Source organism: Homalodisca vitripennis, unplaced genomic scaffold (genome assembly GCF_021130785.1).
Source record: "Homalodisca vitripennis isolate AUS2020 unplaced genomic scaffold, UT_GWSS_2.1 ScUCBcl_1900;HRSCAF=6099, whole genome shotgun sequence".
Taxonomy (NCBI): domain Eukaryota; kingdom Metazoa; phylum Arthropoda; class Insecta; order Hemiptera; family Cicadellidae; genus Homalodisca; species Homalodisca vitripennis.
In genome coordinates, this window is record NW_025778014.1 from 62,490 (window position 1) to 79,806 (window position 17,317).

At 34.5% G+C, this 17,317-nt stretch overlaps 1 protein-coding gene across 2 annotated transcripts in view; it reads right to left on the minus strand.

The window, feature by feature from the left end:
• The window catches only part of LOC124371722 (plexin domain-containing protein 2-like), a 51,670-nt gene extending 36,284 nt beyond the window's left edge, over positions 1-15,386 (minus strand). Inside the window, exons 1-4 of one of the 2 annotated variants that reach the window (XM_046830056.1) lie at positions 15,241-15,386; positions 9,353-9,484; positions 8,092-8,284; positions 5,456-5,665 (exon numbers count right to left, since the gene is read on the minus strand). In XM_046830056.1, coding sequence (XP_046686012.1) covers positions 5,456-5,665; positions 8,092-8,284; positions 9,353-9,484; positions 15,241-15,360 — 655 coding nt within the window. In that variant the 5' untranslated portion in view covers positions 15,361-15,386. The remainder of the gene's footprint in view (positions 1-5,455; positions 5,666-8,091; positions 8,285-9,352; positions 9,485-15,240) is intronic. The other variant, XM_046830057.1, reaches the window with a different exon arrangement.
• Between the last annotated feature and the right edge of the window lie 1,931 nt (positions 15,387-17,317).

Genomic DNA, 17,317 nt, shown 5'->3' on the forward strand with positions numbered 1-17,317 from the left:
ATAGACAATAGACAATAGACAATAGACAATTTATTGGCCATTAATAATTTTCAATAAAATTACAATAGGCTTCGTCAAATATTAAGGCTTAAATTACTAGCCTAATCTAAAGTTAAAAATCCTTATGAACGATCTCACAGCTAAAATATTCATTAATATTATAGAAAGGTCTATTTTTTAGCCAAGAATACAATTTATTATTAAAAACTTGACATGGTAAAGTTTGAACAGCATAAGGTAACAAATTGAACATTTTAATGCCTAAGGTTGTATGGTAATTCATGGTTTTACCTAATCTAGCTCTATCTACATTTAACTTATCTTTATTTCTTGTATTATAGTGATGAACATCATTTCTTTTCAAAACCATGTGTGACTTTTTTCTTACATCTACTAATACCTCATAAATATACAGATTTATAACAGTTAAAACACCAATATTTACAAACAAAGGTTTACAATGATCTAACACAGGTGCATCCGCTAAAATTCTCACAGCCTTCTTTTGGATTACTAGCACCTGATCAATGCCTGTACCATTACCCCAAATTATTAAACCATATCTAATAATACTTTCAAAAAATGCAAAGTAGGCCATTTTTATATACCTTTGTGATACTATTTTTTTTAAATTACACAATAAGTAAATAACCCTAGACAATCTCTTGCATACACAATCAATGTGTTGTTTCCAAGATAGCCTGTTGTCCACTATTATCCCCAATAACTTAACAAAAACTTCAGATTCAAATATAGGCCTATTAATATTCTTAAGAGTTATTAACATTTGTTTTGTTTTTTCTGCGTTTAAATAGAGACCATTTACATTAAACCAGTTAACAGTTTCATTCATTGTAGTCTCTACCAAGTTGTTTAAGTAAAGCAAATTTGTGTGACTATTTAACAAAGTGGTATCATCAGCATATATAGTAGTAAAACTAGAGACATTAAAACTTAAATCATTAATAAATATAATAAACAAAACAGGACCCAACACAGATCCCTGTGGCACACCTATATTTATATCAGCCACTTGGGAATAAGCTCCATTAACCATAACAACCTGTTTGCGATTTGCAAGATAGGACCTTAACATGTTCAAATTCTTTGCACGAAACCCATAGAATTCCAATTTGTTCACCAATATATCAGGTCTAACACAATCAAATGCTTTGCTCAGATCACAAAGTGTGATCTGAGCCCAACAATTATTTTCCAAAGCTAAGAGAACATTATTTACAAGAGTATTTACAGCTTTAACCGTTGAACAATCAGTGCGGTAACCAAATTGACTAGAACTAAATAATTTGAGATTTTCAAAATGAATACATATTTGATGTTTAAGTAATTTCTCAATTACCTTAGACAAGATTGGTACACATGAGATAGGCCTATAATTATTCGGACAATCAAGTGAGCCATTTTTATACACAGGTACAACTTTTGAAAATTTTAAACATGTTGGAAAAATCCCTTCCAATACACAACAATTAATAGAATATGTCAAAGGCTAAATTATATAATCAATAACAGTCTTAATTAAAATACTACTCAATCCATACACATCTTTAGAATGGGAATTTTTTAGAGATAAAACAATTTTACGAACATCATCTACAGTGACAGGACAAAAAACACACTCCTCAAATGGAGGCAATAACTTATTAAGACATTGATTTGCACTATTCACAGAACTTTTCACTTTGGCACTGATCTCTTCAATAGCTGTCACACAGTGTGAGTTGAATTCATCAGGCAGAATATTACTGGACCGACTGCGTAGGGTTTCCTTCCCCGATGCTTTGTTAATGATTGTCCATGCTGCTCTACATTTATTGACTGAATTTTCTATGTAATCTTCATTACTCTGTCTCTTTGCTTCTTTAATAGCCAGTCTATAGCGCCTTCTAAGAGTTCTCAGCAAGTTGAGTAAATTATCATTATTCGTTCTATTATAAATGTCATGACAACACAAAATTTGCTTTTTCATGTTCTCTAGCTCTGGGGTATACCAATTTAAATTTTGCTTTTTAGTTCTATTATTAGGTTTATTAATCTTTATCTCTTGCATTGGATGGCATTGATTAAAAATTTCTAAAAATGTATTATAAAACAAATCAAAAGTTTCTTCTGCTGTTAAGTTACAATTCTGAGGAGCAATAAAATTCCAGTCTACCTTACTTAAACAGTATTTAAACCCCTCCAGGTTCACAGTTGTATACCTTCTTGCAAATTGAATCGAAGGCCTACTTGAATTTATTTTACCGGGGCCATCAGTCTTCTTATTGATAGGCCTATTCTCCGCCAACCAAACCATAATTTGAATAGCCTTATGATCTGACAACAAAGGTTCAAAAATATGCAGCTCGTAATTTTTAGGGCAGAGGTCAGTAATAACATTGTCCAAACAGGCTTCTCCACGAGTAGGCAAATTATTTACACAAAACAAATTATATTGCCGGAGACAGTTCAAAAAGTCATTTACACTAGGTTTTGAGGTGTTTCGGATATCAAAGTCAGCATTAATATCTCCACAAATTATTACTTTACATTTAGGCCTAAGTCTGATTAAAAATCTCAGAAGTTGATCTAACTTGTCCAGAAAGACATTTACTTTACCTTCAGGGGAACGGTACAGAGAAATAATAATGACATTTAATTCAATCAGCCTGATAGCACACACCTCAAAATGTAATTCTTCACAAAATGTATTTACGTTCAATTTCTCAGTGACAAATTTATTAGATAAAAGTATACTTACTCCTCCTCTTATATGTGTCACACGGCAGTATGCACTACCAACCAAATAGTCATCGGGTACATTATAAGTCACTTCATTATCCCGTAACCAATGTTCACTGAGGCACACAATATTAAAATTATCAGATTTTAAAATCTCTTCAAGCTGTTCAACTTTTTTATGCAAACCTTGAATATTAATATAAAACATTTTTAAGTTAGGCAAGTTCAAACATTCCAAATCAGTCATGTTGACCATGTCCGGGCTTAGGCCTATGTCCTTTCTAATGGTATCATTAGCTGCTCGTTTAAAGATTCAGCCTGTGTCCGCCTCTTGGTTAGAAACTTAGTAACATACATATTTTTAGGCCAAAAACTTGAATGATAGATTTCATTATAGAGGCTACTTGGTACTCCAACTTTAAATGAACTATATTCTTGAGGAAACTTTGAAGTTAATTTTTCCGCAATATAGTCAGCTTCCTTCTTATCTTTAATATATTTCTCTAAGTCTTTAGATTCAATATGTGGACGTAGCCTAGATACAAATAGAAAAAGTTTCTTCTCTGCTACGGATAAATTATCATCGGCCGCTGTGCCAGTGATAAATTTTTTTTTACCATTAGACCCATTTCTAGTTTTATCTGATATAGTTTGGCCTCTGCTGCCTGAATTAGGTTTAACCTGAATAGATCCAGTAACATTTGTACTAGGCCTAGACCTCCTATTTGACCTACTGTTAACTTCTAGCCACTCACCATCTTCCTCCTTATAAGCTAACGCAGAGCTTAACTTAGGTGTACTAGTTAAATCAACTAGCCCATCAGTAAATTGTATTCTTTTATTATAATTACAATTCAAACTATGCCCTACATCTCCAACTGCATCAGTCCTAGGTTTAGTTATGGATACAGGCTGACTATGTTTTCCAGGAACTAGGCATAGTTCAGATAAGTCTTTACTTACCAAATTGCCACTAGTTAAATTATTCTTTAATTTATTTGCATAAGAGTCCTTATTGTCCAAATTTAATACAATATCCGTGATGGCTTCCGATTGGTTTTTAATAGCTGCTTTAAGCATCTCATTTTCATTAGTCAATCTACCAAGCTCAGAAGTTATAGCCTTCTGATTGTTTGTAATACTTAAAATTTCATCGGTTAATATTCGAATTTGACTTGAACAAGTCAAACTTTCGTCATTAGTACTATGGTGATTAACCTCCAAAGCAGCTTCACTATTGATTGTACAAGTTGCTGACTCCATAACCTCTCGGCACTTTTGGCATACGAACACTGCTTTGCCTAATAACTTCAAGAAGAGTGTAAATTCTTCGTCGGATATATCAACACAAGCTATATGGTGCCACGATTTACAAACTCCATAACAAAATATAGATTTATTACTTTTTGTAACGTTTTTAGAACACGAACGACACTTCGTTTGATTTTTAACCGCCGGCCATCTTGAGATTCTCTGATACAACCAAATTATGTGCCTAGTGATGGTTGTTGTCTAAGGCGTGGTTTGACGTTATATGGACATACTGATTTACAGCCTCATTATGTGGTTTTACATCCATATAACATGCAGCATCATAACCCATCATGTGGTTTTATGTTATAGCCAATTCTTGAACTATTCCAACAAAGTATCTAAGTAGTATAGAAGAACACTGTATACAAAATAAGGAACACATGCGAAACTGTTATGTGTAGAAGACTTGGTTGCTCCACCATGGTTTAGGATCGTGTCAGTCAAAATCACAGTGCATTCGATTGTGAAACTGATGAGACAATGATAATGCCTATATTGCACTACAATCTTGTAGTTTAGGCGTCTCTGATGTTGAAACAATGAAAAAAGATTGTTTTGAGTTTCATCGTTCTTCGTCACCGACTATTTTTGGATCCCTTCAGACAAACATGACTCTAGATTTCATAGGTGAAGTCTGAGACATCAGATTTCAGATGCTCGACGAAAGAGAAAGATGAACTGGAGCTAAAAATCAACATTTGCAAGAAGAAAGAAATATATATATAAATATATTGTTTTTCATTCTGATTGTGTTATTTTGCTTAACATCATCTATATCTAATAGCCATATTTCTGCTGATTGCAGTTTTGGTGGAGTGAAGAAACAAAGCGATAGTATTGTCCTATAAGGACGTATTTGTGGCTTATTTACGTTATTAAAATTGACTATTCTTTATAAAGGAGTTTGATACTATGATATGTTATCCTAAAGCTGTAAGTCGTCAAGATGGCAGCTCAATATAGCAAAACCAACCAATGGATTCAAATTGATTTTCTGACTAATAAATTAATTCAAGCATAAAAAATAATTAAAATAACATTATTTAGATTTGTTGTGAATTTCTTTATGACTATAAAAGTGAACAAATTATGAGACCTGACCAAAATTAACTAAGATATTGAAGCTTTACTAAACCTTTGTTGTATTTATACTGGCTTTGTTCAAAAATATCCCGCTTTTGCAGTTACTGCATACACAGAAAAATTGTGTCAAATGTTAAACAATGTTATTACCATACATAGTTTAACAACAAAACTGACAGGTTTTCAGGAGAGTACAGCAAAATGTACGTATCGTAAAATATAAATAACACCATAATTAATTACCAATACTTAAGAGATAGGAAATTACAAGAAACATAACATTAATATACACTGTAAAACTTATCAATCAACTCACAAAAGATAGTTCTGTCAATGATGTAGGCATCGGAGAGACCAACTTTTACAGGATGCTGATCATCCTGGATCTTCTCTATGATTACCGGTACGTTTTGGTAGACAAACACAATGTCTCCGGAAGCGTGCAGAGTTGCCTGGAATGTGAATTCTCCACTATCCGGCTTGTCTTGCAACACCACCTTCTCCCATTGCACAGTAAATGCTGTACCTGTTATAAAAAAAATGAAATTGTAAATCAAAATTACCCAATTTTGAATAAAATTATTAGAAGAAATTTTAAAATTAATACATTAAAACACAACAGTTCACATTTCTAATAAAAACCGTGTTTGAATAATAACAAAGACAAATATTCGAAGTAGACTGGTGATCGTATGTTGAAATTTGAGGTTGCCGAGAACAGTATGACTATAGTTCACTCTAATGGATCTATTAACCCATTGGCCTAGTAGTTTTTCTGGTGCTGCATGGACCTGAACTAGCAATTAATTTTGCTGAAAGTGTTAAGGTTTCGTATAATATTTATAGAAACCTAACTAATTAAGTTATTACAATGGTTATTTTACCATCATGTTTCTAAGAAACTAGGCTACATTTTACAACTATAAAATTAATTTTTATTTAGTTTTAAATTTACTAAAAATGTTATAACAAAAATGTTGGGTTTTTTATGTAAAAATCTTTATTTTAATTTTTTTTCACTATTAAAATTATTTATTATCTAAAAACTGAATATATATCATTGTACAGTAACTCTTTGTCATGAAAAATAAATTATATTAAAATTTTTATTTGAACATTTATTATTTAAAAAAATTATATTCAAGTACTCATCAAATGCAGTTTTTCCATCAGTTTGCACGAGTCGCAGATTTTGTAGCATTCACACACAATTTGCATATAAAAACTCAGAACTACACTAAAAAAATACACTGTAAAAATAAAATTAAAATAAAAAAATAAAAAAATAAAACTTCACAAAACAAACGATAAACGACGTTGTTTCTATTTTGCAGGCTAGCCTTGCAACAAAACAAAATTTTACAGAATATCACAAATAAATATTTAAATTGATTTTATAAAACTACTGTAATAAACTTTCAATAATACTATCAGAAGTGCTAGCCGTAATTTTAGACTAACATAATCCTAGTATCAACACAAAATAAGCACTGGTAATAGATTACAATTATTGAAAAAAGTAATATTTTTTCTGCCGTAGTTGGCACACCTGAACTCACCAACAACTCAAAAGGTCTGCAGAAAGCGTATTGGCATGCCATCTAACGGGAAAAACTATAAATACTTTAAATAGCACATCGCAACGTCACCAGATCGTGCTGCGCACGTGAGTCCAGGTTCGGTCCGTGCATCACTGCACGTGGTATATACCGGGTGAGTTTTTTAAAGTGATCCAATAGCTAACTTTTTAATTACACAACTTAGCACCACACTTTAAATTTGGAACTTGCTCAATTTGAAGTTTCACTCAGGAATACACTTTCAAATTTTTTGAAGAAGGCCGCCATTTTCCAATATGGCAGCCAACTTTAAAATCTTTTATGGAACACCCTGTATTTTATGTTGTTTTTTAGATTGTACTCTACAAAATAAGACATTTTTGCTTTTGAGAGTTTTTCAATATCTCTAATGGTTCAGGAGCTACGTGGACTGGAAGTTTTCATAATTTTTTCCAATATGGCGGCCAACTTTAAAATCTTTTATGGAACACCCTGTATTTTATGTTGTTTTTAGATTCTACTCTACAAAATAAGACATTTTTGCTTTTCAAAGTTTTTCTATATCTCTAATGGTTTAGGAGCTACGTGGACTGGAAGTTTTCATAATCAGTCCGAAAAAATCCGAAAATTTCCAGTACCACGTAGCTCCTGAACCATTAGAGATATAGAAAAACTTTGAAAAGCAAAAATGTCTTATTTTGTAGAGTAGAATCTAAAAACAACATAAAATACAGGGTGTTCCATAAAAGATTTTAAAGTTGGCCGCCATATTTGAAAAAATTATGAAAACTTCCAGTCCACGTAGCTTCTGAATCATTAGAGATATTGAAAAACTCTCAAAAGCAAAAATGTCTTATTTTGTAGAGTAATCTAAAAACAACATAAAATACAGGGTGTTCCATAAAAGATTTTAAAGTTGGCTGCCATATTGGAAAATGGCGGCCATCTTCAAAAAATTTGAAAGTGTATTCCTGAGTGAAACTTAAAATTGAGCAAGTTCCAAATTTAAAGTGTGGTGCTAAGTCGTGTAATTAAAAAGTTAGCTATTGGATCACTTTAAAAAACTCACCCGGTATATGTGAGTCTAGGCCAATGGGTTAAGCTGTGGAATGAAGATGCTATGTGAAGAAGCTGGGGCGGGAAGAGCATGGCTGTGTGAGAGAGGGTGGCAACAAGGGGTGAGACGAGTGGAGTAGAGGAGACGGCACAGCGCAGCACAACCTAGGATGGGCTGTCAACTCTACGCCAACTTAAGTGACAACAAGTTAGCACACTTCCCCCATATGGATCAGCAATCTACTTCTATTATTGGTCTCTGACAATAAGCTAAAGACAATTTTGGAAAGAAAATCAAGAATTTCTGGAGTTGGAGATAGTCATAAAGTATGATTACCATTATCAACGTATTTTATAAAGGAGTCATTGCTGATGCTGGTGTCGAAGTTAGCCATGAGGGGGGCAATGTACTGTGTGGCCGCGAGCCAGGAGTGGACATACTCGCCCGTGTATAGGAACCCTCCTGTCGCTATCGTGACATTTCGCACCATGTGACCATAAAACGGAAAGTCAAATGACAGCTTCACCGTCTGTAACAGTAATAAGTAACAGTTAAACTAGAGAACAGATGATCGGACCATGTGATTTTCAGGGATTATTATGTGAAATTATGACATGATATGGATATTGAGAAAAAGACATGATCTAAAATTGATAAGGAATCATTTCACGGAAGATGTAACAACAGAAAAAGGAATGATTTAATCTGTGGTAATGGTTTCTATTTCTAATACTTGATGAAAAATGCTATGTGAACATGATACACTCAATTACAATGTTAATGAGGTTCATGTACAACATCTAGTGAAGCTGAACTCGTGCTGTACTCACAATGGAGCAACTCCCGACACAAGTTGAAGTTGATTAACTCCTCTTGAGACAGCATTAACAAAGACAATCAATCAAAAACTAAAAACCTCTCACGACCATTACTGACCTCTCAATAAAATTGACCTACTCAATCGAGCAAGCACTTGATAGGTTTAAAATAAAAATGATAATTTTCTGTAACACTTTGAATGCAATAAGCTAGTTAACTACATGCGTTTGAAGACCTTTTTGAAGGAATAATACTATATTCCTGTAATTCAGCAGAATAAAATAAGAAAAGCCACTATTTATATATTATTATTTTATTATTGTGAAGTTTTTCATAGCTTTAATGCATCTCTATTTAATTACAATACTTTAGTTTTGATGAAAATTAACACCTTTTCAAGTTGGGTCTTATAAAATAAAGTAAAAATTATCAAAACACCAAAGTTAACAAAAGATGTATATAACATAAAATAATATATTCTTTTCAAGAAAGTATTTAAAATATTTTGTTAAAATACAACAAAGAGGAACATTTTAAATGAAAAAAATTTAATTCTAGATATTACAACTCCTATAAATTAAATTTCTGAATTCACACTAAAACGATTACGTACTATTTATGGTCAGTACTGACCTTAAATAGGTATGAAGGGTATATAGAATACTTTTATTTAACACCAAATTTGTGAAACCCATCTCATTTTATTTCAGGAATAAGCCAGTTATTTCAGGATTTCTCAGTTATGAGACACTTAATATTGAATTGCTAGTGGACTTACTGCAGCCCTCCGATGAGATCTGGACAGCATGTTGTTGATCTTAACATCATCTCGTTTGGTCATGTCCACCCAGTACGCCTGGCCGATATTGTGGTCTATCAGGAATGTGCTGTTGTAGTAGACGTGGTGATCCTGTATCAACAACATCCACTTCAGTAATAATGTGTGTACAGAAAAGCCTAGTTTAACCTAGTTTCTATGCTTCAAGTTTTAGCTATACAACAAAAAATCTCAGAATTAACAGAATATTTTCTAATGAAACATTTTTTGGTTCAATATATTGAAAACAATTTAGTATTAAATCCACATAGTTAGTATATTGTACTTGAAAATCTATCCAATACTATAAATCTATACAATAAAATCAAACTGAACATGATAAAACTAAAATACTAAGTTCCTAAAATATAAAACAACAATCAATAAACAAAGTAATAAGAAAAAAGTGTTTTATAAATTGGTTGGTTACCCATAGAACAGAAAAAAATGCTTCATCATTTTAAGTGATAGAGCAAAAGAAACACTAATCATTAAAGATACAAATCCAATAAATCATGAATCAACAATAAATCATGAATCAACAATAATTTCAAGTCATATGTAATGTTAAATAAGTCATAGTCATAGTCATAGTCATATCATCTTTATTATAATTTCTTTGAGAAATACAATGGTGTCATAGATGCAAATATTAACAATTTTATAGGTATCTTAAGATTAGGTTTTCCAGTTGAGAAACTCTTCAATGGTATAGAATGTCCTCTCCAGTAGCCATTGTCGAGCTTCTTTCTTGAAGTGCCGCTCCTCTGTTATTGCCTTAAGGTGATTTGGCAGCAGGTTGTACAGCTTTGATCCCGTATAGCTGGGTTTCTCTTCATACAGTGCAAGATGATGAATGGGCAGTGCAAAGTTGTTAGCGTTTCTTGTATTGTAGGGGTGTGTTTCTCCTAATCTTGTGAGATTGCGGGACATGGCAAAGCAGATAACTTCGTGTATATATAACGACACCACAGTAAGTATTTTTAGTTAAGGAAAAGCAGCTCTACAGGAGTCAAGTGGGTTTAGGTCGGCCAGTATTCGGATGACTTTCTTTTGTGCCACTAGAACACGTTGCAGGTTGTAATGGGAGGAGTTACCCCAGATTATTATCCCGTATCTCAGGTGGGACTCGAAAAGAGAGAAGTAAACCGTTTTGGCTGTGTCCATGTTACTAATATTTTTTATCCGCCTAATGACATAAGTGTTACTGCTGAGCTTTTTGATTAGTTGGTCAATGTGTGGTGTCCAAGTCAGTTTATTGTCAATGATAACTCCCAGGTACTTGGCTTCATAGCTGGCTTCTATTTCTGGCAGACCTGCAGCTTCTGTATTTCTTCTTCCAAAAGTAAGTTGTTGGGTTTTTTGTTCGTTTAGCACAAGGTCATTTTGTTGACAGTACTGTTTTGCCAGGCTTAAAGACACATATGATGTTATTTCAAAGTCTTGGACTTCTTTTTTTGCCACTAGCATGGCAGCGTCATCCGCGTATAAAATTACCTGACAGTATTCTTCCAGGCACCTGGGGAGGTCATTGCTGAACAGTATGAAAAGTACAGGACCAAGAACCGAACCCTGTGGAACACCCCTATTTAGAGGTAATTGTGTTGAAGTTGTTTTGTAGATGGTGTTGTTCTTTTTGTATGTTATTTCTACCATTTGTGATCGTCCCTCTAAATAGCTTGCCAGCCATTTTCCTGCCATCCCTTTAACACCCATGGCTCTTACTTTTTGAATAAGAAGGTTGTGACCCAGGCAATCAAAAGCCTTGCTGAAGTCTAAGAGCAGGCTAGTGACCTCTTTTCCTTCTTCTCTCTGGTCAATAATGAATTCGGCAAGTTGGATTAGGGCAGTGGTTGTGGATCTTCCCTTGAGGAAACCGTGCTGCTGGCTGGTAATAATGTTGTGGTCAGTCAGGTGTTTCATCAGTTGGTTTAGCATGACTTTCTCGATCACCTTTGATATTGTTGAGAGCAAGGATATTGGTCTGTAATTGCTAATTTGGTCCGATGGTTCTTTCTTAAGCTTTGGGTACACTTTTGCCAGTTTAAGGGTTTGTGGAAAGATACGTTTGGGAAAAGGATTTATTTATTATGTATGTGAGAGGGGATGTCAGTTCTTCCTTACAGTGTTTGAGGATGATGGAGGATATTTCGTCAGTTCCGGCGGATGTTTTGGATTTCAGGCAGGAAATGATATTTTCCACTTCCTGGTAGTTTGTGGGCTGTAGGATAAGTTCGGGGGGTTCGTCTCCTGTTTGGTTCAAGGGACCGTTGTGTGCATGAGTTTGATTAGCATCTCCTAGAGTCTTATCTGCTATTGTTAACTACTTTCCATAGTGCTTTTTGTTTGTTTTCAGCATTTTGAATAAAATTAGTGGTGTCTTGCTGTTTAAGTTGTTTTAGTTTTAAGTCGTAGTCTTTTTTCTTTGCTGCTGTTAGTGCTTTGTCCTCTTCTCCTCCTCGGAGTATCTGATTATTGAGTGCCTGCAGGTACTCTTTCTTAAGGTGGCAGACATCATCATTCTTTATTAGAGCTGATTTGAGTTTTCCCTTTGGTCTGGATTTTTTCAGGGGGCAGGCTGTATTGAGCGCTGTAGTAGTTTTCCCAATAAACAAGTTGTAGGCTTGGTCTGCATCTGGGGAGTTGTATACATTGTCCCATGACTCCACAGCCAATAGGTGCTTCAGATAATTTAAGTTTTCTTGAGAAAGTCTTCTATGAGGAGAGCTTGGACAGTTTGCTTTCTTGGTTTGCAAGTTGATGGTGCAGAGTTGGGTACAATGATCTGAGAGACCAGTGGTAATCACTTCAACATTTATATCCTCCCTGTTCACATTGGAGCACACAAAATCAATGGAAGATGATGAAGTGTGGGTGACTCTCGTAGGTGGAAGGTTGAGTCGTATTAAGTTGTGCCATGCTAGCATGTTATCAAGTTTTTTCTTGTTCTTTGTTTCTGCAAGTCCGTCCACATTAACATCTCCCATTATGATGGTTTGGGCCCTCCAGGTTGGGACCAGATCAAGAGTGTCGGATAAGATGTCCAGGGAAGTTTCTAAATTTCCTTCAGGTGGCCTGTACACCCCGAGCAGGTTTATGTTTTTCATGTTTATTTTTAAGCTTATCATGTAGAGTTCGCATGTAAGCTCAATAGGTTTGTTTGAGGTGTTGACAATGTGTATAGTGTTTCCAAGAGCCTCGTTTGAGTAAAAGGCAACTCCTCCTTTTCTAGAGTTTTTCCTGCAGAACCCACCAACCAGATTATACCCAGGGAGTCTTGTATTGCGGAGTTGATCATCCTTGAGACCATGTTCAGTGATGAGCACAATATCAGGATTGAGGTCTTGGAGAAGGTGTTCAAGTCTATTTGCCTCTGATGCCAGAGAGTCAATATTCTGGTGTAGTATCTTTAAAGCCTTTTCTGATATCTTGTCTTCTGGAGTGGGCATGTCCGGGTTGGCTGGAGAGTTGACAATTACTTCTGCTTGCTGTTTATTAAGTTGTTGTGGTCTAAAAAAACTGTAGGGCGATTTAGCAGGACATCCGACCTTGAGAGCGCCGCGGGGGGAGACAGCCAGCCCGAGGTTGGGGGTCGTTGGTCCAGATCCTGATGGGGTGGCACCAGCGCATGTGCCATAAGTTTAACACGTTAACTGCGGTGGTTCCATAGTGCGTACTGTATGTAAAGACAACTCAAGACCACTCAATATAGAGCTGCAATTAGTGTTATTCCTTCAAGCTGACTTTCTGTAGATGTATTCAATAGTGTTTACATGCAATAGAACAATCAGCTATAGAAATCCACTGTTATGTACATTGTCAGGTTAATAACTAATGGTCTAGCATCTAAACAATTGTGTACTATATTCATCTCAAATTGAGTTAAATTTGCTCCAGTTGGAGTACATTATACTTGCGATCACTTAATTGCGTGCACTTTATAAAAAAATGCTTCTGCATTTTATAGTATTTTTAATAGTGGTTTCTGTTAAATTATTCTATTGTACAATACGTATATAGAATTTCAAATGCATTAGATGTTTTAATTCATCACTGGCACAATCTGGAGTATGAATTAGATAGTAACTTTGTCTTTGTTATACAAGACATAGTGGGAAGTATTAATTTAATGAGAATGTTGGGTTCAGCCTCAAGTCCCTCTTGTGCTGTTCAGTTGTGCACCTGATGAGACAATGAGAATACCTCTTCACCTATATTATAAGATATTTTGTTAGGGTTTTAACAGATTCCGGGAGTCAAGTCTGTGAGTGTCAGATTCCAGACACTGCACTAAGAGGAAGGTGAACTGAAGCTAAACTCAACATTCACTTTGTCTTAGTTATTTGCTTTAACACTACTGATTAAGAACAGTACACTTACTATTCTTTTAATGTTTAAATGTAAATATTTATGCATCTTAGATGAACTTCAGCTGAAAGCGTGAACAACTGTTTAATGTCAATTAAATTTGGATTATATGAAACATAAATAATATCATTATTTTTACTAGCTGTAAAGTATTCCAGGAATTTTTTCCATACTTCCTCATCATAATAAACCTTCCTCGGACTTCAACAAATATTGTAAAAAAAGAACTAGCTGAATTGATCCAGCCATCCTCGAGATTAGCGTTTAGCAACACATTTGGTGATTTAGTTTGATTTATAAGATTATAATACTGTTACATAATACAAATTAATATTTAATAACGTTAATTTAAAAGAGTACTATTGAAATTCATAGAACTGAGAGTTATTATAGTAGTAAAATTGTTACCATAAAACAAAATTTCCATATTTCAATACTGTATACAAAGAAAATTGTCTTAAATGTTAATAATTTTTATAAAAATTGTACTACTCAATTCCCACTTTTGCTCCTTGAGGGATTTATCTCCCATTAAATACAGATTAACTTATTCTGTGTTTTCTTCCTGTCATCATGGTTACCTATAAAACCAAAATAAAAATGTGATCAAATGCTCAGCCAAATCTCATTGACTGATGATCTCATGGAGTGACATGTACCATCAACTTCATGTTGCCTATATAGATGATATGAAGCTTCATGCAAAATTCAAGTCTATGGGCCAGTTAATTTTTGTGATATATCATGTGGACAGACAGACAGAAATGAAATTTATCCATTGGTATTTTGTTAATTGATCATTGTGTGTTTTTATGAAAAATAGAATTTTCCCTTTATTTCAGCTTTCAGCTTGAAAGCCATACATAAGCAACAAATAAATGATACATAAACTTAATTAATTTAGAAGTTTTTTACACAATAAGTATAGGTTTTTACAGATGCAATTACAAGTTCTCAGTATACTTACAAAAAAATTGAATCTATCAGGAAAACTTGCAACTAATAAAAGGAAAAGACGTAAATGAGCCCAGATGAAGTTGGCCTTGCACTTCATTGAATCAATTACTTCCTGGTCGCTAACGCATCGGTTCATGAACATTAATAAATATTTATATGAGGGGTCAATCGTTGTGTAAACGAGGAAAACTCAAGTACTCTGGCCAAACAAAATTACAGACAACCGACAAGGTCACCAGGTCTGGGCCCTCTTAATGATAGTTCCTTGATCTGAGGTCGGCAGACGTTGTCCTCTCCGCTGACCAGTCGTATGAACGAGTTTCAGCACAACTATTTTGAACCATCGAAGCACATATTTTGTATGACGTGATCAGTGACGTAACAGAGAACAACTCTTAATTTGTGATACAAATTAAGGAAAACTTATAAGAGTTTAAGGGTACAGCCTGAAACTTAAAGACAAATAAATACTTAAGATATATAAAACGTACAACAGAAATGAACATCAAGATTAAGTACCGTACCTCCTGTTTGACAGTGATATTGTTCTGGGTCATGGTTCTCTGAATCATCTCATCCGTGTATTTGCTGATTGCCAAGTCATCGTCTGTAGGAGTAACACTTGGCCGCACATCTGCAGTCATACCTGAAACATAACCTCAGTCACAGCAACGTTTCCACAATTATAACTAATAGGGTTAAACACACTACAGACTTGGAGTCAATGAGGGTGGCTTCGTGTTCGCCCTACAGTGAATTACATACTGGCCCAGAGACTGACTCTCAATAGAACAAAGTTCACTATTTTCAATTTCTATAGAGGTAGTAGAGGTGGAATTTCACACTAAATTTTCAATCCTCTTAAGTTTACTAATTCAAAAGTTATCATGACTACAGACAGACACACAAAGACAGAAATCTACTTTCGTCATCAACTAGTGAGAAAGACTCTGCTAAACACTCAGCCAATGAAATTCCATAGTGGCTAATTTCAAATATAAACATATGTTTTTAGGACAATAACCCAAATTTTACAATAAAATTTATTGTAACATTTCCTAGTATATCCATGTAGAACACATGTAGACAGGTCACAAGTTAACTGAGCTAACTCGCTCTTCAAATTCATGCAAATTAACGAAAACTGCATTATTCAGTGACAAATATCTATTGATTTTTGGATGGCAGAAGGCATTTTCTCTGTTACAAGAGCCCTTAGATTTATGTAAACACTCGTAATGTATATATCAGAGTAATCACTGTGTAAAGTAGTAAATTAACAGCACTGTTTTCCAGTTTTGAGCTATTGTAAAAATTTTGAGACATTACATCTACACAAATTTATTTTAAAATCAATATTGTATTTAACAGACAGACAAGAAAAATAGTTAATAGAAACTTTTGAACTACTATACATGAGAGACATGCTCCATCCATTTTCATAAGTAATCCCATTTTTATATAGTAAAGTAAAAAAATTGGTTTTTATGAAGGTGACATTAGCAAGTTAAACTAACTTATTGAGGCTTTGTATAAAATTAACTAATCCAACACACCTCACAACACCTTCACCTTCACAGTGCCCTCTATCTCTGAGAGTGTATGCTTTAAGGTGTGTACTGCAGTCAACGTGTTCATGGAAAATGTCATACAATTAACTTTCACAATATACTTTGTTTACTAACTTGTTCGTATTTTCCACATAACCAACATGGTTACCCATAAGGGTAACTAGAGTCACTTTTGAGATGCAACAATTGAGATTTACACTGATATGTACCATTTTCAACACTGATATACGAGTAGAAGTAGAGATGTACCAATAATCTCAACCCTTTTGGTGACCTTGTTGAACAGTTATCATGTGTATAGACAGAAATTGGGCTTCTTCATCAGCAACTAGTGGAAGAGGCTTCAGTTAAGGCTCAACCAAAAATATAAACTACTCACCCAGCAGGGATCACTTCTGGCTGGTTTATACCTTCCAGTTGAACCTACCACTGGGCACAGCAAAAACCGATGTGTCACTTATATCTGGGCAACCTTATGGATGTCCAGGAGTGGCGCATCACTAACTGCAAATGTCGAGATTCTGGGGTGCAAGGGGAATTCTATAGGTCTAGTCTACTGCAGGAGATGATTGTTGAAGTTGGTGGGGTTCATTCCTTAAGTATCAGAGGTTCTTGCTAGCCTCAAGGGTATGCCACCCCCTGCCTGCTTTGACTGGAGAGGCTGGTTCAGAGTTGACCTCCCCTTCTACCGGAGGGACATGACTTTGAGATTAGTGCCCAAATTCTCCCTCATGGATCTCAATAGGAGGCGGCCCCTATCCCCTAACCTTACCCATCCTGAATATCCTGTCACTACGGAAGCAGTGCTAAGGCTCTTATAAGGACTAAGTGCAATTTATAAGCTTCTTGTCCTAAGAGAAACAAAAAAAAAAAAAAAAAATAAACTAACTCAATTAAAAAATAAAAAAAGATCCAATAATAAATAATAAATAAACATCCAAATAATTTTTAGGCTCCTTAAAAATGTAATGCCTTTATTAACAAGTTTTAGGAGACATTAATTTGGCATCTATAGTTAAAATATATTACC